General features: G+C 62.7%; 1 protein-coding gene across 9 annotated transcripts in view; it reads right to left on the bottom strand.

Moving 5' to 3' along the window:
• The window catches only part of CROCC (ciliary rootlet coiled-coil, rootletin), a 76,469-nt gene that overhangs the window by 29,162 nt on the left and 34,247 nt on the right, over nt 1-13,060 (bottom strand). For all 9 annotated transcript variants that reach the window (XM_044996360.1, XM_044996356.1, XM_044996358.1 and 6 more), the window contains 12 exons: nt 12,749-12,976; nt 11,545-11,641; nt 11,214-11,318; nt 8,472-8,720; nt 7,825-8,024; nt 7,396-7,578; nt 5,939-6,083; nt 4,724-4,870; nt 4,173-4,403; nt 3,645-3,838; nt 1,986-2,113; nt 771-940 (listed from right to left, as the gene is read on the bottom strand). In XM_044996360.1, coding sequence (XP_044852295.1) covers nt 771-940; nt 1,986-2,113; nt 3,645-3,838; nt 4,173-4,403; nt 4,724-4,870; nt 5,939-6,083; nt 7,396-7,578; nt 7,825-8,024; nt 8,472-8,720; nt 11,214-11,318; nt 11,545-11,641; nt 12,749-12,976 — 2,077 coding nt within the window. The remainder of the gene's footprint in view (nt 1-770; nt 941-1,985; nt 2,114-3,644; nt 3,839-4,172; nt 4,404-4,723; nt 4,871-5,938; nt 6,084-7,395; nt 7,579-7,824; nt 8,025-8,471; nt 8,721-11,213; nt 11,319-11,544; nt 11,642-12,748; nt 12,977-13,060) is intronic.

Below are 13,060 nucleotides of genomic sequence, written 5' to 3' on the forward strand. Positions count from 1 at the left end.
CCGCGCAAATCAGCTGTTTCGCGGCGCAAGCGCTGGGAGCCAGGGGGAAAAAAGCGGGAACGTGGTGCGCCCAGGGGAGGAGGCAGAGGTGGAGGTGAGCTGGGGGGGGGGGGCAGGGAGCTGCCGGTGGGTGCTAAGCACCCCCAATTTTTCCCCGTGAGTGCTCCAACCCCGGAGCACCCACGGAGTCGGTGCCTATGTCTTCAAGCATGAGCTGCAGCGCCCCACCACTCCTCCGCTCGCCGAGCCCCCTCCTGCTACCCCAGTCCCTGCCCGCCCCTCGCCGTAACTGCCCAATCGTCCTGAGTTACGTGACTCATGCAGTAAAAGATCCAGAGACCCACCCAAGTCACTTCCCTAGCGGTGCCAGCTCAATGCCACTCGCTGGGACAGCTCCTGAGTGTGTCAGAAACATAAACTAACCAGCCTGCAGCAGTGCAGGCGTTATCCACCCATTCACAGCTGGGGAACAGGCCCAGCTCCGGGATGTGCCCGAGGGGGCCAGCGGCAGAACCAGGATCCCTGGATTCCAGCCCCGTGCTCAGGAAAACTCACTGCCTCTCCCCCGAAACCCACAGGAAAGATCCATGCACTCCCGCTGCAGGGTCAATCCCAAAGGCCCTGGGCCGGCACCGTAGAAGGCAAGGAGATGTTGCTGTGGACTCCCTGGGATCCCTTCCCCTAACGGACCGAGCCAGCGCAGCTGAGCCGCTGGGGTACATAACGTGGCGCTGGTCTGAGTCAGACGCGGGGCCAGCCCTGTGCCGCACCTTCTCCCTCTGGAGCCGATCGACGTCCTCCTCGTGAGCCGCCTGCTTGTTTCTCAGCGTGACCTGGGTCTCCTGTTCCGTCTGAGCCAACTTCTGAGCCAGCAGCTCCTTATCCCTCTCCAGCCGGGTCACGTCCATCTCCCTCTGCTTGCGGACGCTGGCCAGCTCCACTGGGGATAGAGCAATGAGGAGCCGATCAACATCTACAGCGTGAAGGGAGATCTGCTAACTACAGCCCTTCCCCAGGTCTGGGAGGCTTGGCAGCATGGAAGGGACCATCTCGCAGCCCCTACCTAGGGGCTTCCAGCCACACAGCTCACAGTTACAAAGGGGAGGGTGTGTCATTCTCCCCAGCTGCCCAGCGGAATCAGGATTAGAACTCGGGACAACCCAATCCTGTCTCCTACCCCCTGGACCAGCCTCCTTCTCCCTCTCAATCCAGCCACCAGAGCCCCGTTGGCCGCTGTGACGATGTGGGGATGTTCTGGCTGTGTGATGTGAATGCTGAGTGGGGAGTATTGAGCTGGGAAGGTTGCAGGGGAGTTGAGCTGGGATGTGCCTTGGGGAAGGGAGGATACCTGAGCATGTAACCTGAGACCCCAGGAGGGGGGTTGGAGGCCAGGTGACGGCTCCGGGACACTGGACAAAGGCTGGGGGAGGAGCCGGGGGGGAGGCTGAGTGAGAGGCTGGAGGGAGTTTCAGTTTGGAGCTGGCTGGGAAATGGAGAGGGGCCCCGACGGGGCTTGGGCTTCCCAACGGGGCTGTGGCCTCCCTGGGGGCCCCAGATGGACCTAACTAAAGGGGGTCCTGTTGTCTGTACCGGCAAGACCTGTCTTGGACTGTGTTCCTGTCGTCCAAATAAACCTCCTGCTTTACCGGCTGGCTGAGAGTCACGTCTGACTGCAAAGTGGGGGTGCGGGACCCTGTGGCTTCCCCAGGACCCCGCCTGGGCGGACTCGCTGTGGGAAGCACACGGAGGGGCAGAGGATGCTGAATGCTCTAAAGAGAGACCCAGGAGGTGAAGCCGTGTGAGCTTCTTGCCCTGCAGACAGTCTGCTCCGAGGGAGAGGAGGCTCCCCAGAGTCCTGCCTGGCTTGGTGGGGAGCAGTTCCAGAGCATCGCCTGGGGACTCCATGACAGCCTCAGAGTGCCAGCAGCAGCTCGGCCAATGGGGGACGGAAGGAAATGGGGGTGGGGCAGCCAGGCCCAGGTTACCCTGCAGCATCTCCTTGGCCAGGAGCAGGTTCTGGCTGTCGGCCTCCAGCTGCTCCTTCCGGGCGTCCAGCTGAGCGAGCTGCTGCTGGATGTCAAAGAGGGTGGTCTCCAAGGCATCCTTCTCCGACCTGGGAACGAGCGAGCAGAGTGAGTCCTCCCAGTCCCCAGCCCTGCCCCGGTCTCATGCAGAGAGAGAGAGAGAGAGAGAGAGAGAAAGCCACCGAGGAAGTGATGAGGAAGCCTCCCACTCACGGAGCAGGCCCCCAGTGCGCTAGGCACTGGACAAAGCCGGAACAAAACGGCCTCACGGAGCTGATGATCTAAGCCAGGAAGCACGTTGCTTTGGTGACTGAACAGGCACGCCGGGGGTCCTGGCACATGGCGGCACCCTGGCCTCTGAGTTGGAGGGCCACCAGCCCTTAAAATCCCCATTGGGTCCCTCCAAGGAGGTGTGGAAAGCCACCCCAATACACCCTCCAGCCGCGGACACAGTGGTGCATTTCAGAGCGCCAGGAAGTCGCTCCCTCTGCAAACCTGTGCCCTGAGGTCAGGAAGATCCCGGCAGCGAGGCCTCAGGGACCCCGGAGAGGCCTGCACAGCTAGGCACTCCCTGCAGATGCGCAGGTGTGGGGTCGTCCGCAGGGCAGCGGCGAAGGTGCCCACTCGATCTCACACCTCCTGGCAGAGCAGGGGGCAGCTGCAGTACGGCCCAGGGGTGAAGGGCCAGCTCCATCCCAGCCATGGCGGTTGCCCCGGCCCAGATCTGACCCCAGGGCTGGGAAGCGCACGGAGCACAGAGAGGGCAACGAGGAGACAGGACAGGAAAGGCCGGAGCTGGGGGGAGACACTGACCTGCCGGGGGATTGCGACATGAGAGATTCCACCTGCTCCTACAGACCCAGGGCTGCCATTCGGCACTAAGCGCCGTACTCCCCCACTCCCTGACCTGACACAACTGTTTGCAAACACTGCTCCCTGGTAACCATCCCACACACACACACACAGGCAGCTGCCTCAGGGCGAGCTCGCTGTGCACCTGGCCCTGTAGCGCACCACGCCTGCATCCAGCGGCTCCAGGAGCCTCTCTCAAACCTCCCAGCTGGAGCAGCAAGGATGCACATGCAGCCTCCCTGCGTCCTCCTTGCTCCGGGCCCACCTATCCAAGGGGGATTGCCACGGTTTCTGGACTGGTGCCCAGCAGTCGGACCTCATCTCCACATGCAGCTAAGCCCCACCGGGCTGCACCCATTGGCGACACCCGCCCTGGGCTGCCCGGCACCTACCGAGTGCAGAGGCCCGGGCAAGCCAGCAGCTCGGGGCAGAACCCACTCGATGCTCTGAGGAGCAGCACCCACAGTGACGGGGAAATCAGGGGCAGCCCGGGCCGTGGGGACAGCCTGGCCATGGCAAGGGGACGAGCCCCCATGAGAAGGGGAGGGGAAACACGGGCTGACCCCACCATGGAGGGGAGGTGCCAGGGAACCCTTCTCCCCCCCCCCCCAAGCCCCGAGTCGCTCCAGTACCCCGTAGGTGGTCCCAAAGGCAGGGTGCCCATTGAGGGATCCCCATTCGCAGCACCCGTGGGGAGGGAGAGGCCAGGGACTCCATGCGTCCAGGCGCAGGAGGGACCCCGTTGTTCCTGGCCTGCCCGAACCTTACCGGAGCCCAGCGATCTCCTCCGCCAGCCCCCTGTTCTCCCGCTCCGATGCCGCCAGCTGCACCACCACGCTGGCCTTCTCCTTCATCAGCCCCTCCTTCTCCCTGGCCGCTCGCAGCAGGGCCTCGCCGTGCCGCTCCTGCTCCCGCCGCGCCTGCCCCAGCTCCTCGCTGGCCGCGTTCCTCTGGCGGGACAGCTGGCGGGGAGGGGAGGGGAGAACAGGCAGAGCTGAGCCTGGAGGGGAGGCCATGCCCTGGGCACCCAGCCCTCTAGCATAGGGAGCCAGGCTCCAGCCCCTCTTGGAGGGACCCATCTCAGCTGTTGTGTCCACCTGCTTCCCCGGCTCTCAGAGCCTCCCAGCCTGCTCCTCACCCAGGCCGCCACCAGCCCCAGCCTCCTCCCCCAGCACCCCCAACTTGACCCCCAAGCCCTAGCACCCCCACAAAGCTGCCAGCATCTAGCAATCAGAGCCCCACATGCACCCCCCACCCGCATGCCCTCCATGCGGCTCCTGCGCCCCACCCCTCTACCTGCCCCAGCTGCTCCTGCAGCTGCACCCTCTCCTTCTGCAGGCCCAGCAGCTCCCGCTCCAGCCTCTCCCGGCTCCGCTCCACATCCTGCAGGGAGTGCTGCAGGCTCTGCCTCTCCGCGTCCAGCTCCAGCTTCTCCTGCTCCAGCCGGACCAGCTCGTCACGGATCGAGGTCTTCTCCTGCTCCACCTCCTGCTTCTGCCCCAGCAGGGCCACCTTCTCCTCCTCCAGCTGCCAGGGGCAAGAGAGGCCGTCACCAGCCTTGGAAACAGGGGCAGCTCCTTGTTCACCCCCTGCCCATCTCCTCCTCCAGGGGCCTCACCCATAACCCCTCGAGCCCTCCCCATGGGAAGGAGCCACGGGCCAGGCCGACCCTCCCTCTGGCTAGGACAGACTGGGCCAGGGTGCTTGTCCCCAACTGAGGCTCCCCTGGAAAAGCAGAGATTCAAGTCTCCCCCCAGGCTGCCCGCCAAGGTCAATGTCCCCAACCCGGGGCCACCAGGAGGCGCTGGGGCGCTGAGCCCCACCGCCAAGCCCAAGGCGGCACCGACCTGGCTGATGATCCTGTTGAGTTCGATTTTGTCCTGGGCCAGCCCCTCGTTCAGGGAGCTCATCTTGGACAGCGAGTCGCGCAGCGAGGCCTCCTCCGCCTTCAGCTTGCTAGTGGTCAGCTCCAGCTCGGCCCGGCCGGCCTCCGCCTGCGAACATGGGGCGGGGGGCAGAGAGATGGAGCAGCCGGGTCGCTGCAGCAAGGTGGGCAGAGGAGTTCCCGCGGAGCACCACAGGGCGCGGGGAGCCGCCAGGGAGGGGAGGACGCGGACAGAAGCCTGGATAAACCAGGGGTGTGAATCCCGCTAGCCAAGCTGCAGGCTAGGATCCCTCCGCCAGCCCTGGGGCAGCCCCCTACGATCTCAATGTTGCATGCATAACATAAAGCAAACAGGCTGCAAGAAACACAGCGCCCTCCAATGGCTACAGCAGGGACAGCGTCCTGGGCGCTATTCCCGGCTCTGCCACTGACTCGCTCGGTGGCCTCAGGCAAGTTCCCTTTGCCCCTCTCCCTCTCAAAGGACCTCCAAGCACGGTCTAAACATGAATCAAAGCTACAACGCCTGCGAGGCCGGGACGGATCCTTCTCCCGGGACGGATCCTTGACGGAGGAAGCAGAGAAGGTCAGTGGCCTGCCCAAGAGCCCGCAGCAGATCCGTGGTTAGCTAATTCCCATAGGCTCTAGGAGCCCCGTGGCCCAGAACCCCACTGTGCTCGGCGCTTGGCAAACCCAGCACAAGATGCTCCCTCCCCCCGATTGCTGACAATCTAAAGTGCAAGACAAGAGCAAACAGGTGGATACAGACAGTCAGGGGAGCATCATGAAACAATGGGCCAACAGCCATCAGTGCGACGGGTGACGGAATGCAGGAATCCTGCTGCCTGGCCTTGTGCTCTAACCACTAGGCAGTGCTCCCGCTCTAGAACGGGTGCAGCACCTGCCCATCGGATCAGGTAGTTGTGAAGCACAGTTTTGTCTGCAGGCCTCAGATGAGAGGTGCTAGAGAGGGGAGCCTCCTTAGTCAAGATCTCCTGGGGGAGCTGCCTTGAAATCAGATCTGTAGACTGGAAGTGGCAAGACAAGCGACGCTACCACGGCATTATCCATCTGAGGCATCCATAGCAGCCAGCCCAAGAGCTACTCTGGCTGAGCCGCACTGTAATACCCGCCCCCTCCCCCCCAATCCCCTACTGCCTCTCGAGGTGCAAAGCCCTACCTTGGAAAGAGCCTCCGCCATCTCCACCTTCTCATTCTCAGACACCTCCTTCTCCAGGGTGGCTTTGTTCAGAGCCTCCTTAACCAGCATCAGCTCCTTTTTCAGGCCGGATTTCTTCACTTCCAGCTGCTCCAGCTGTTTGTGGCTGCAGGGCAGAGAGAGGCACTCACACAACCCCATCAAACCGTTCCCTTGAACACCCTTCGTCACTGGGTAGCCTCACAGGGAGCACAACAAAGGGACTTCGAATAGCTTGGGGAGCTAATCAGTCCAATGGGTGCAACTCTCCAGCCTGTCTTATGCACGAGGTCAGACTAGATGATCCACCCTTGGAATCTAGGCAGGGCTTAATCTGGGCTGGCGTTTGCCAAGGCTGAGCCCCGGCGCCTCCGGGCCTGGCCGGTCAGAGCCCCAGCACCTCCGGGCCTGGCCGGTCAGAGCCCCAGCACCTCCGGGCCTGGCCGGTCAGAGCCCCAGCACCTCCGGGCCTGGCCGTTCAGAGGCCCGGCGCCTCTTTTTGCCTGAAAACATTCAGGTCAGAAGTGAGGTTTCTGGACATTTTGAAGGAAATCAACCGTCATTTCTGAATATTTATGGTTCTGAAAAAAAATGACCATTTTTCTAGGTATAGCCAGAACACACACACAAACACACTATATATATGAGATTATTTGCAGCGTTGTAGTTGTGTTAACCCCAGGATATGAAAAAGACAAGGTGGGTGAGGTAATATCTTTTATTGGACCAACTTCTGTTGGAGAGAGAGAGAAGCTTTCGAGCTCCACAGAGCTCCTCTTCTCTACTGACGCTAAACAATCTGTCCCACCTTGTATTTAGCTGGGACGCACCAAGTACCTTTCCCAGATCTGAAGAAAAGCTCCGTGTGGCTCGAAAGCTCGTCTCTTTTGCCACCAGAAGTTGGTCCAGTACGAGATAGGACCTCACCCGCCTTGTCTCTCTGGTGCGATCAGTGAGCGGTTTGTGGTGCCTTATACAAGACCATCTGTCTTTACCAGCCCTGCTCATCACTCAGTGCCCTCCCTTTGCACCAGCTCGCTTGCCGGAGATTAAGTTGAAACCAGCCAGGCAGAGTGTTCGGCCCAGGTGTCCGCAGTAAGAGAAGGGAAAACGCCACGAGCGGGTGTTGTTTTTAGAGCAGCTCAGCTCAAATGACCCATGGAGAAACCCCATCTCCTCTGGAAGCCAGGCAGCCTGGGTCTGCAGGACCTCAGCTGGCAGGGAGAGTTGGGCCCCAGGATCAGGGCTGGGACGCTGGGCCTGGGCACTAGCAGGGCTTGCCTTGGGGGGCTAAGGGGAGGAAGGCCTGGCATGTCAGAGCACCGGGCCAGGGTGCTGGTCACTGGAGGGGGGTGGCTACCGAGGAGCCTCCGTCTCTAGATTGGTCTTTCCTCCACGCCTGCCCCCCCCCCCACACTGGCCACTCTCCCCACACCAACCCGCGTTCAATCTCCTTCTGCGCCCGCTCCTTGTCCTTCGCGATGTCTTCCTTCTCGTCCTCCAGGTGCTCACGCTGCCGCTGCAGGTCGCTGTTGGCCAGCTGCAGCCTCTCGCTCTCCTGCCGCAGGGCCTCCACGTGCTGCTGCAGGGCCTGCAGGCTTCGCTCCAGGTTGCTCTTCTCGCTGACAGAGGGGCACGGACAGACAGATTTCTGGGGGCTGAACAGCCCTTTAAGGAACAAAAATCAACCCTCCCCACATGCCAGGGCACTTGACCTGGGCTGCAGAAAGTCACCCTCAGAGCAGGAGCCACTCCCAGGATGCCAGCAGGGCAGAAATGCCCGTGTGATGCCCATCCCGTCAGCCGGGGTATGCTGGAGCACAGGGGGACGGGACGGGACGGGATGGGGGGAGCGCCCATGGAAGTACCTGCCCAGCAGGTCAGCCGAGGAGCGGAAGCGGCTGGCATCCCGCACGGCGTCGTCCTTGGCCCGCAAGGAGCAGTCGACGTCGTCCTTCAGCTGCAGGATCTTCTGCTCCAGGGACCGGCGCTCGTGATCTCTCTCCGCCAGCTGCTTCTTCAGGGAGCCCACCAGCTCCTGGATGGCTTCGTACTTGCCACGGATGTCCTAGCAGAAACCCCAACAAGTCAGCTCCTCTCCCTCTGCGGCACTGCCCCCCCCCGGTGCACCCCGCCACCCGCACCCCCTGCCACCGGGGCTCCCTGCATGGCTGACCACATTCCATGCCCTGTGGACAACCATCTCCCATGGGAATCCCACCCGATCCAACCCCCCCTTCCCAGAATCCTATTCCCTGCAAGGCACGAAAATCCCCCCGGGGTTCCCAGCCCAGCATCTACCCCGTCAGGCTCCTTTATCAGCAGAGCAACCCTGTCCCCTTCCCACTCCCCTGGTGGGCACCAACAGCCCCACAGAAATGCAGCCCCAATAGCTAGAACCCCAGATGGCCCCATCCCACGCAGCCTCGCAGAGGTGGGGAACAGGAGGACATCTGGGTGCCCAGCCGCGAAGGAATCCCATGGCCACGTGCTCCGGGAGGTCCCGTCCCCTCACCTGCACCTGCAGCTGCCTCTTCTGCAAGGCGGAGTGCACCACGGCCAGCGTGGAGTCGGAGAAAGCTGGCGAGAGGCTGCGCCGGGGCGAGGAGCTGCGCCGGGGCGAGGAGCGCCGGAGCGGGGACGGGGTGCGAAGGCTGGAGGAGAGGCCCCGCAGGCTGAATCCCGTGGCGTCGCTGTCCGAAACGTCCGTCGTTCGCTCCGTGCCTGTGAGGTGGATGGCGCTGTCGGCGTCGGACAGGACGGCCTGCGGAGGGGAGACAATGGCGAGGCACTGGGTACAGGCACAAAAGCCGGTCTCTAGACTCCCATCACCACACACACCGCGAGCCGGGGCGCTAGGCCGCCAGCCTCCAGGGGGCGACACAGCCATCGCTCAAAGCCCGACGGGAGCAGGGCAACATTTTCCCAACAAATTGGGGGTTTTTTATCAATAGCTTTTGGGGCCCAGAGCTCCCCACCGGTGAATTCAACCACTAGCTTCAGCTGAGAACGAAAATGTACAAAGAGTCCGAACGTTTCCTTCCGACCGTTTGGTTTTGACTTTTTTGGTTTCAACGTCAACGTTTTGACAGTTTAAAAAGGGGAGGCCCCGCCCCGAAACTGAATTGAAAGAAAACTCATTTGGCATCAACTCAAAACGTTTTGGGTGCATTCCAAATATTTATTTTTTTTTTAGTTTTCCAGTGGACAAAACAAAATGCAAAGACCCTTTTCTTTTGGTTTGAATTGAACCAGATTTTTTCCTCGGGATTTTTCAGTTCAGCCCCTGATGACGCCGAGAAAATAGCTTGTTTGAGAGGGGCCACTCCTCCGTCCAGGCGATCCGTTCCCTGCCCTGCCCATCAGCTGGGCGATAGGCCCACGCCTCTCCCTGAGCTTTCCCCCCAGCTCAGACTGGCAGTGAGTTGGGGGGGGTTCACCTTCCTCTGCAGCATGTGGGTGCAGGTCACTTGCCGGGATTACCTGAGTACATCTCACTTCATCAATTTCCTGCCATTGCAGGAGCCTCGGGCACTGGTGGGTCCCTCCTATTCTCTGCCGGTGGCACAGAACAGTCTAGTTTCCTGTGGGCTGTAAAACTTTGGTCCCGTTTCGGCTGCTGGGTTTACTGTATGGGTGCTGGCGGCTGAGCTATACAGGAGATCAGGTTAGGGCAGGGCTGGGCAAACATTTTGGTGTGAGGACCACATCAGGTTTCCGACACTGTATGGAGGGCCGGTTAGGGGACGCTGTGCCTCCCCAAACCGCCAGGCGTGGCCCGGCCCCTGCCCCCTATCCATCCCCCCTGCTTCTCACCCCCTGACGGCCCCCCCCCGGACTCCTGCCCCATCCACACACACCCCCGCTCCCTGTCCCCTGACTGCCCCCCACCGCCCCATCTAACCCCTCCTCTGATTCCTGACTGCCCCCCGGAACCCCTGCCCAATCCAACCATCCCTTCTCCCCGACCACCCTGGAACACCTGCTCCTGACTGCCCCCTGCCACCCCATCCAACCCCCCTCTCCTGCCTGACTGCCCCCCTGGGACCCCTGTCTCCATTCAACCCCCCTGTTCTCTGCCCTCTGACCACCCCGACCCCTATCCACACCCCCACTCCCTGACCACCACCCCGAACTCCCCTGCCCTCTATCCAACGCCCCCCCTGCTCCCTGCCCCCCTACCGCGCCGCCTGGAGCACCGGTGGCTGGCGGCGCTACCAGGGCCGGCTCCAGGCACCAGTCCAGCAAGCAGCTGCTTGGGGCGGCCAATGGTGAGGGGCGGCACGTCCGGGTCTTTGGCGGCAATTCAGCGGCGGGTCCCTCACTCCCTCTTGAAGCGAAGGACCCGCCGCTGAATTGCCGCTGAAGACTGAAGCGGCGGCGGTAGAGCTGCAGATCGCGATCGTGGCTTTTTTTTTTTTTTCGCTGCTAGGGGCGGCAAAAACCCTGGAGCCGGCCCTGGGCACTACAGCCGTGACGCCCAGAGCACCAGGACAGGCAGCCGCGCCGCCCGGCTGGAGCCAGCCCTGCTCCACGCAGCACAGAGCCCCGGGTCAGGCCGCCCCGCCACCGCGCGGCACAGAGCCCCGGGTCAGGCCGCCCCGCCACCGCGCGGCACAGAGCCCCGGGTCAGGCCGCCCCGCCACCGCGCGGCACAGAGCCCCGGGTCAGGCCGCCCCGCCACCGCGCGGCACAGAGCCCCGGGTCAGGCCGCCCCGCCACCGCGCGGCACAAAGCCCCGGGTCAGGCCGCCGTGCCGCCCGGCTGGAGCCAGCCCCGCTCCGCACGGCACAGAGCACTGGTCAGGCCGCCCCGCCGCCCGGCTGGAGCCAGCCCCGCTCCGCGCGGCACAGAGCACTGGTCAGGCCGCCCCGCCGCCCGGCTGGAGCCAGCCCCGCTCCGCGCGGCACAGAGCACTGGTCAGGCCGCGCCGCCCGGCTGGAGCCAGCCCCGCTCGGCACAGAACACCGGTCAGGCCGCGGCTCTGCAGCCACACCGGCGGCGCAGTGCGCTGAGGCTGCGGGGGAGAGGAAACAGTGGGGAAGGGGCTGGGGTCGAGCCTCCTGGGCCAGGAGCTCAGGGGCTGGGCAGGAGGGTCCCCAGGGCCAGATGTGGCCCGCGGGCCGTAGTTTCCCACCTCTGGGCTAGGTGATCGGGTGATTCCTTCTGACTGTAAATTCTCCGTAACTGCTCACACGTTAGAGAACCCTGCTCTCTGGGTACCCCGCCTTGCTCACAGCACCTGCACACCCTGTACCTGAGCAAGGTCTCGCAGGGTCTGCTGGAGCATCTCCGACTCCGTCCGCAAGGCCTCGATCTCCTCAGCCTCCAGCGCTGCCTGCTCCTGCACCCGCGCAGCCTCCTGAAAGCAGAGACGCGGCATCAGCCAGGCGGCGCTCGTGCCCCCCACGTCCGCTCAACAGCTAGTTTCTGGCTCCAGCTCCCAGCCGGGAAGCGGCAGGCTGACTGCTGGTGGGCCCTTCCCCGGCGCACAGGCACCAGAGCGGGCGGCTCTGCCGAGGATGAATGGCTGTTTCAGGTGCTCCTGCCTCCTCCGGGAACCAGCCAGGTCACGGGGAGTCTCTCACCAGATTTTCCAGCTTCTGGGTCAGCGTCTCGATCGTCTTCTCCTTCTCCGAGTTCTGGGCTTTCAAGCGTTCCACGGTGGCCGTCGTCTCAGCGATTCTGGAGCAAGGGAGGGGGGCTGGTCAGGGCGAGCAGAGGAACGGCCAGGGGCGCGTATTATACGGCACAGGGCCAGCTCAAGCATTCGGAGATCCCTCGTGCCCCAGCCACGCTAGAGAGAGGTTTACAGCTCCACGTTTGGTCCAGGGCCTGAGATGCTTCATGCCGACAGTGCCCTGGGAAAACCCCCACCATATTATCTCAGCCCTGGCTGGAGCACATGGCAGTTTCCTCTCCGCTGTCTCACTAACACCCTCCACATACACCACGTCCCCTCCCCCACGGCGCTGAGCTTGCCCAGCTGATGTCTAGTAAGAGGCGGTGGGAGGCCAGGCCACAACCCATGTCCTGGGCCTGGCACCTGGGGACCCAAAGGAATGGCTCTGCGGGGAGCCTCTGATCGGCTGGAACCGGGAACCATGTTACTCTCCAGCAGCGATGCTCAGGCTCTGGCTCCAGAGCCACGAGCGGCTCATTAACGTGTCTCCTGCGGCTCTTTGCCGCACGCGATATTAAAACACCGCGGGATGTGATTATTGACCTAAGTTATTTACCAATCAGGAGGCTTTTCCGATGTGTTATTAACCAATCGCAGTTGATAAAACAACGACACTGGGGCAGAATAACCAAGAATATATAAACAGTAAATGAAACGCTGAATCCCCACGGCCGGGGCTCTTTTGGGTAATGCCAATCGCTAATTTGGCTCCTGGAAAATCTAATGCCGCCAACCGCTACTGAGGCCTGCATGAGATTTGAACTGGCAATTGCCACGTTCTGAGACCACTGCACTAACCCCCTGAGCTACAGAGCCGGGCCCCAGGTTGCCTGACCCACTGAGGTCTGAGTATCACCGCTCTACAGGATTCAGCCTGCAGGGCAGGTGGAAAGTTAAGGCTCCAGGATGGTCATAACATGGGACAGACGGACCCCCCTCTGCCCTTCCTTCTCCCACGAGCAGGATATGCCCAGCCCAGAGCCCCAGGATCTCCAAGGTTGCTGGAGGGGCAGTGCTCCCTGATTCCCCATGGATACATGGTGCCTCTCCCGGCCCAGTGAGCTCCAAGCTTCAGGGCCTGGGACACTGGCCCTGATCGGGGGCATTACCTGGTGCCGAGCTCCGCTTTCTCCATGTCACACCTGACCTGCAGCTGGATCATGTCGCGCACCTTGTCCTTCAGCTGCTCCTCCAGCTGGGCCAGCAGCAGAGCCTGCTTCTCCAGGGCCGCGCTGGCGCTGCTCTCCGACAGACGCAGGTTGCTGCTCAGGTTCAGGCAGGCGGCGTGGATGGTGCGGCCGGACCTGGACAGCTCGTTGTTCAGCTCCGACAGGTCCCTGCACCGGAGTCCCAAAGAGAGGGGCGTTTCCAGGGGCCTGAGGAGCCCACGCTGCTGGATCTACAGAACCCCACGCCCCATA

The sequence above is a fragment of the Mauremys mutica genome, chromosome 21, assembly GCF_020497125.1.
Source record: "Mauremys mutica isolate MM-2020 ecotype Southern chromosome 21, ASM2049712v1, whole genome shotgun sequence".
Lineage (NCBI taxonomy): Eukaryota > Metazoa > Chordata > Testudines > Geoemydidae > Mauremys > Mauremys mutica.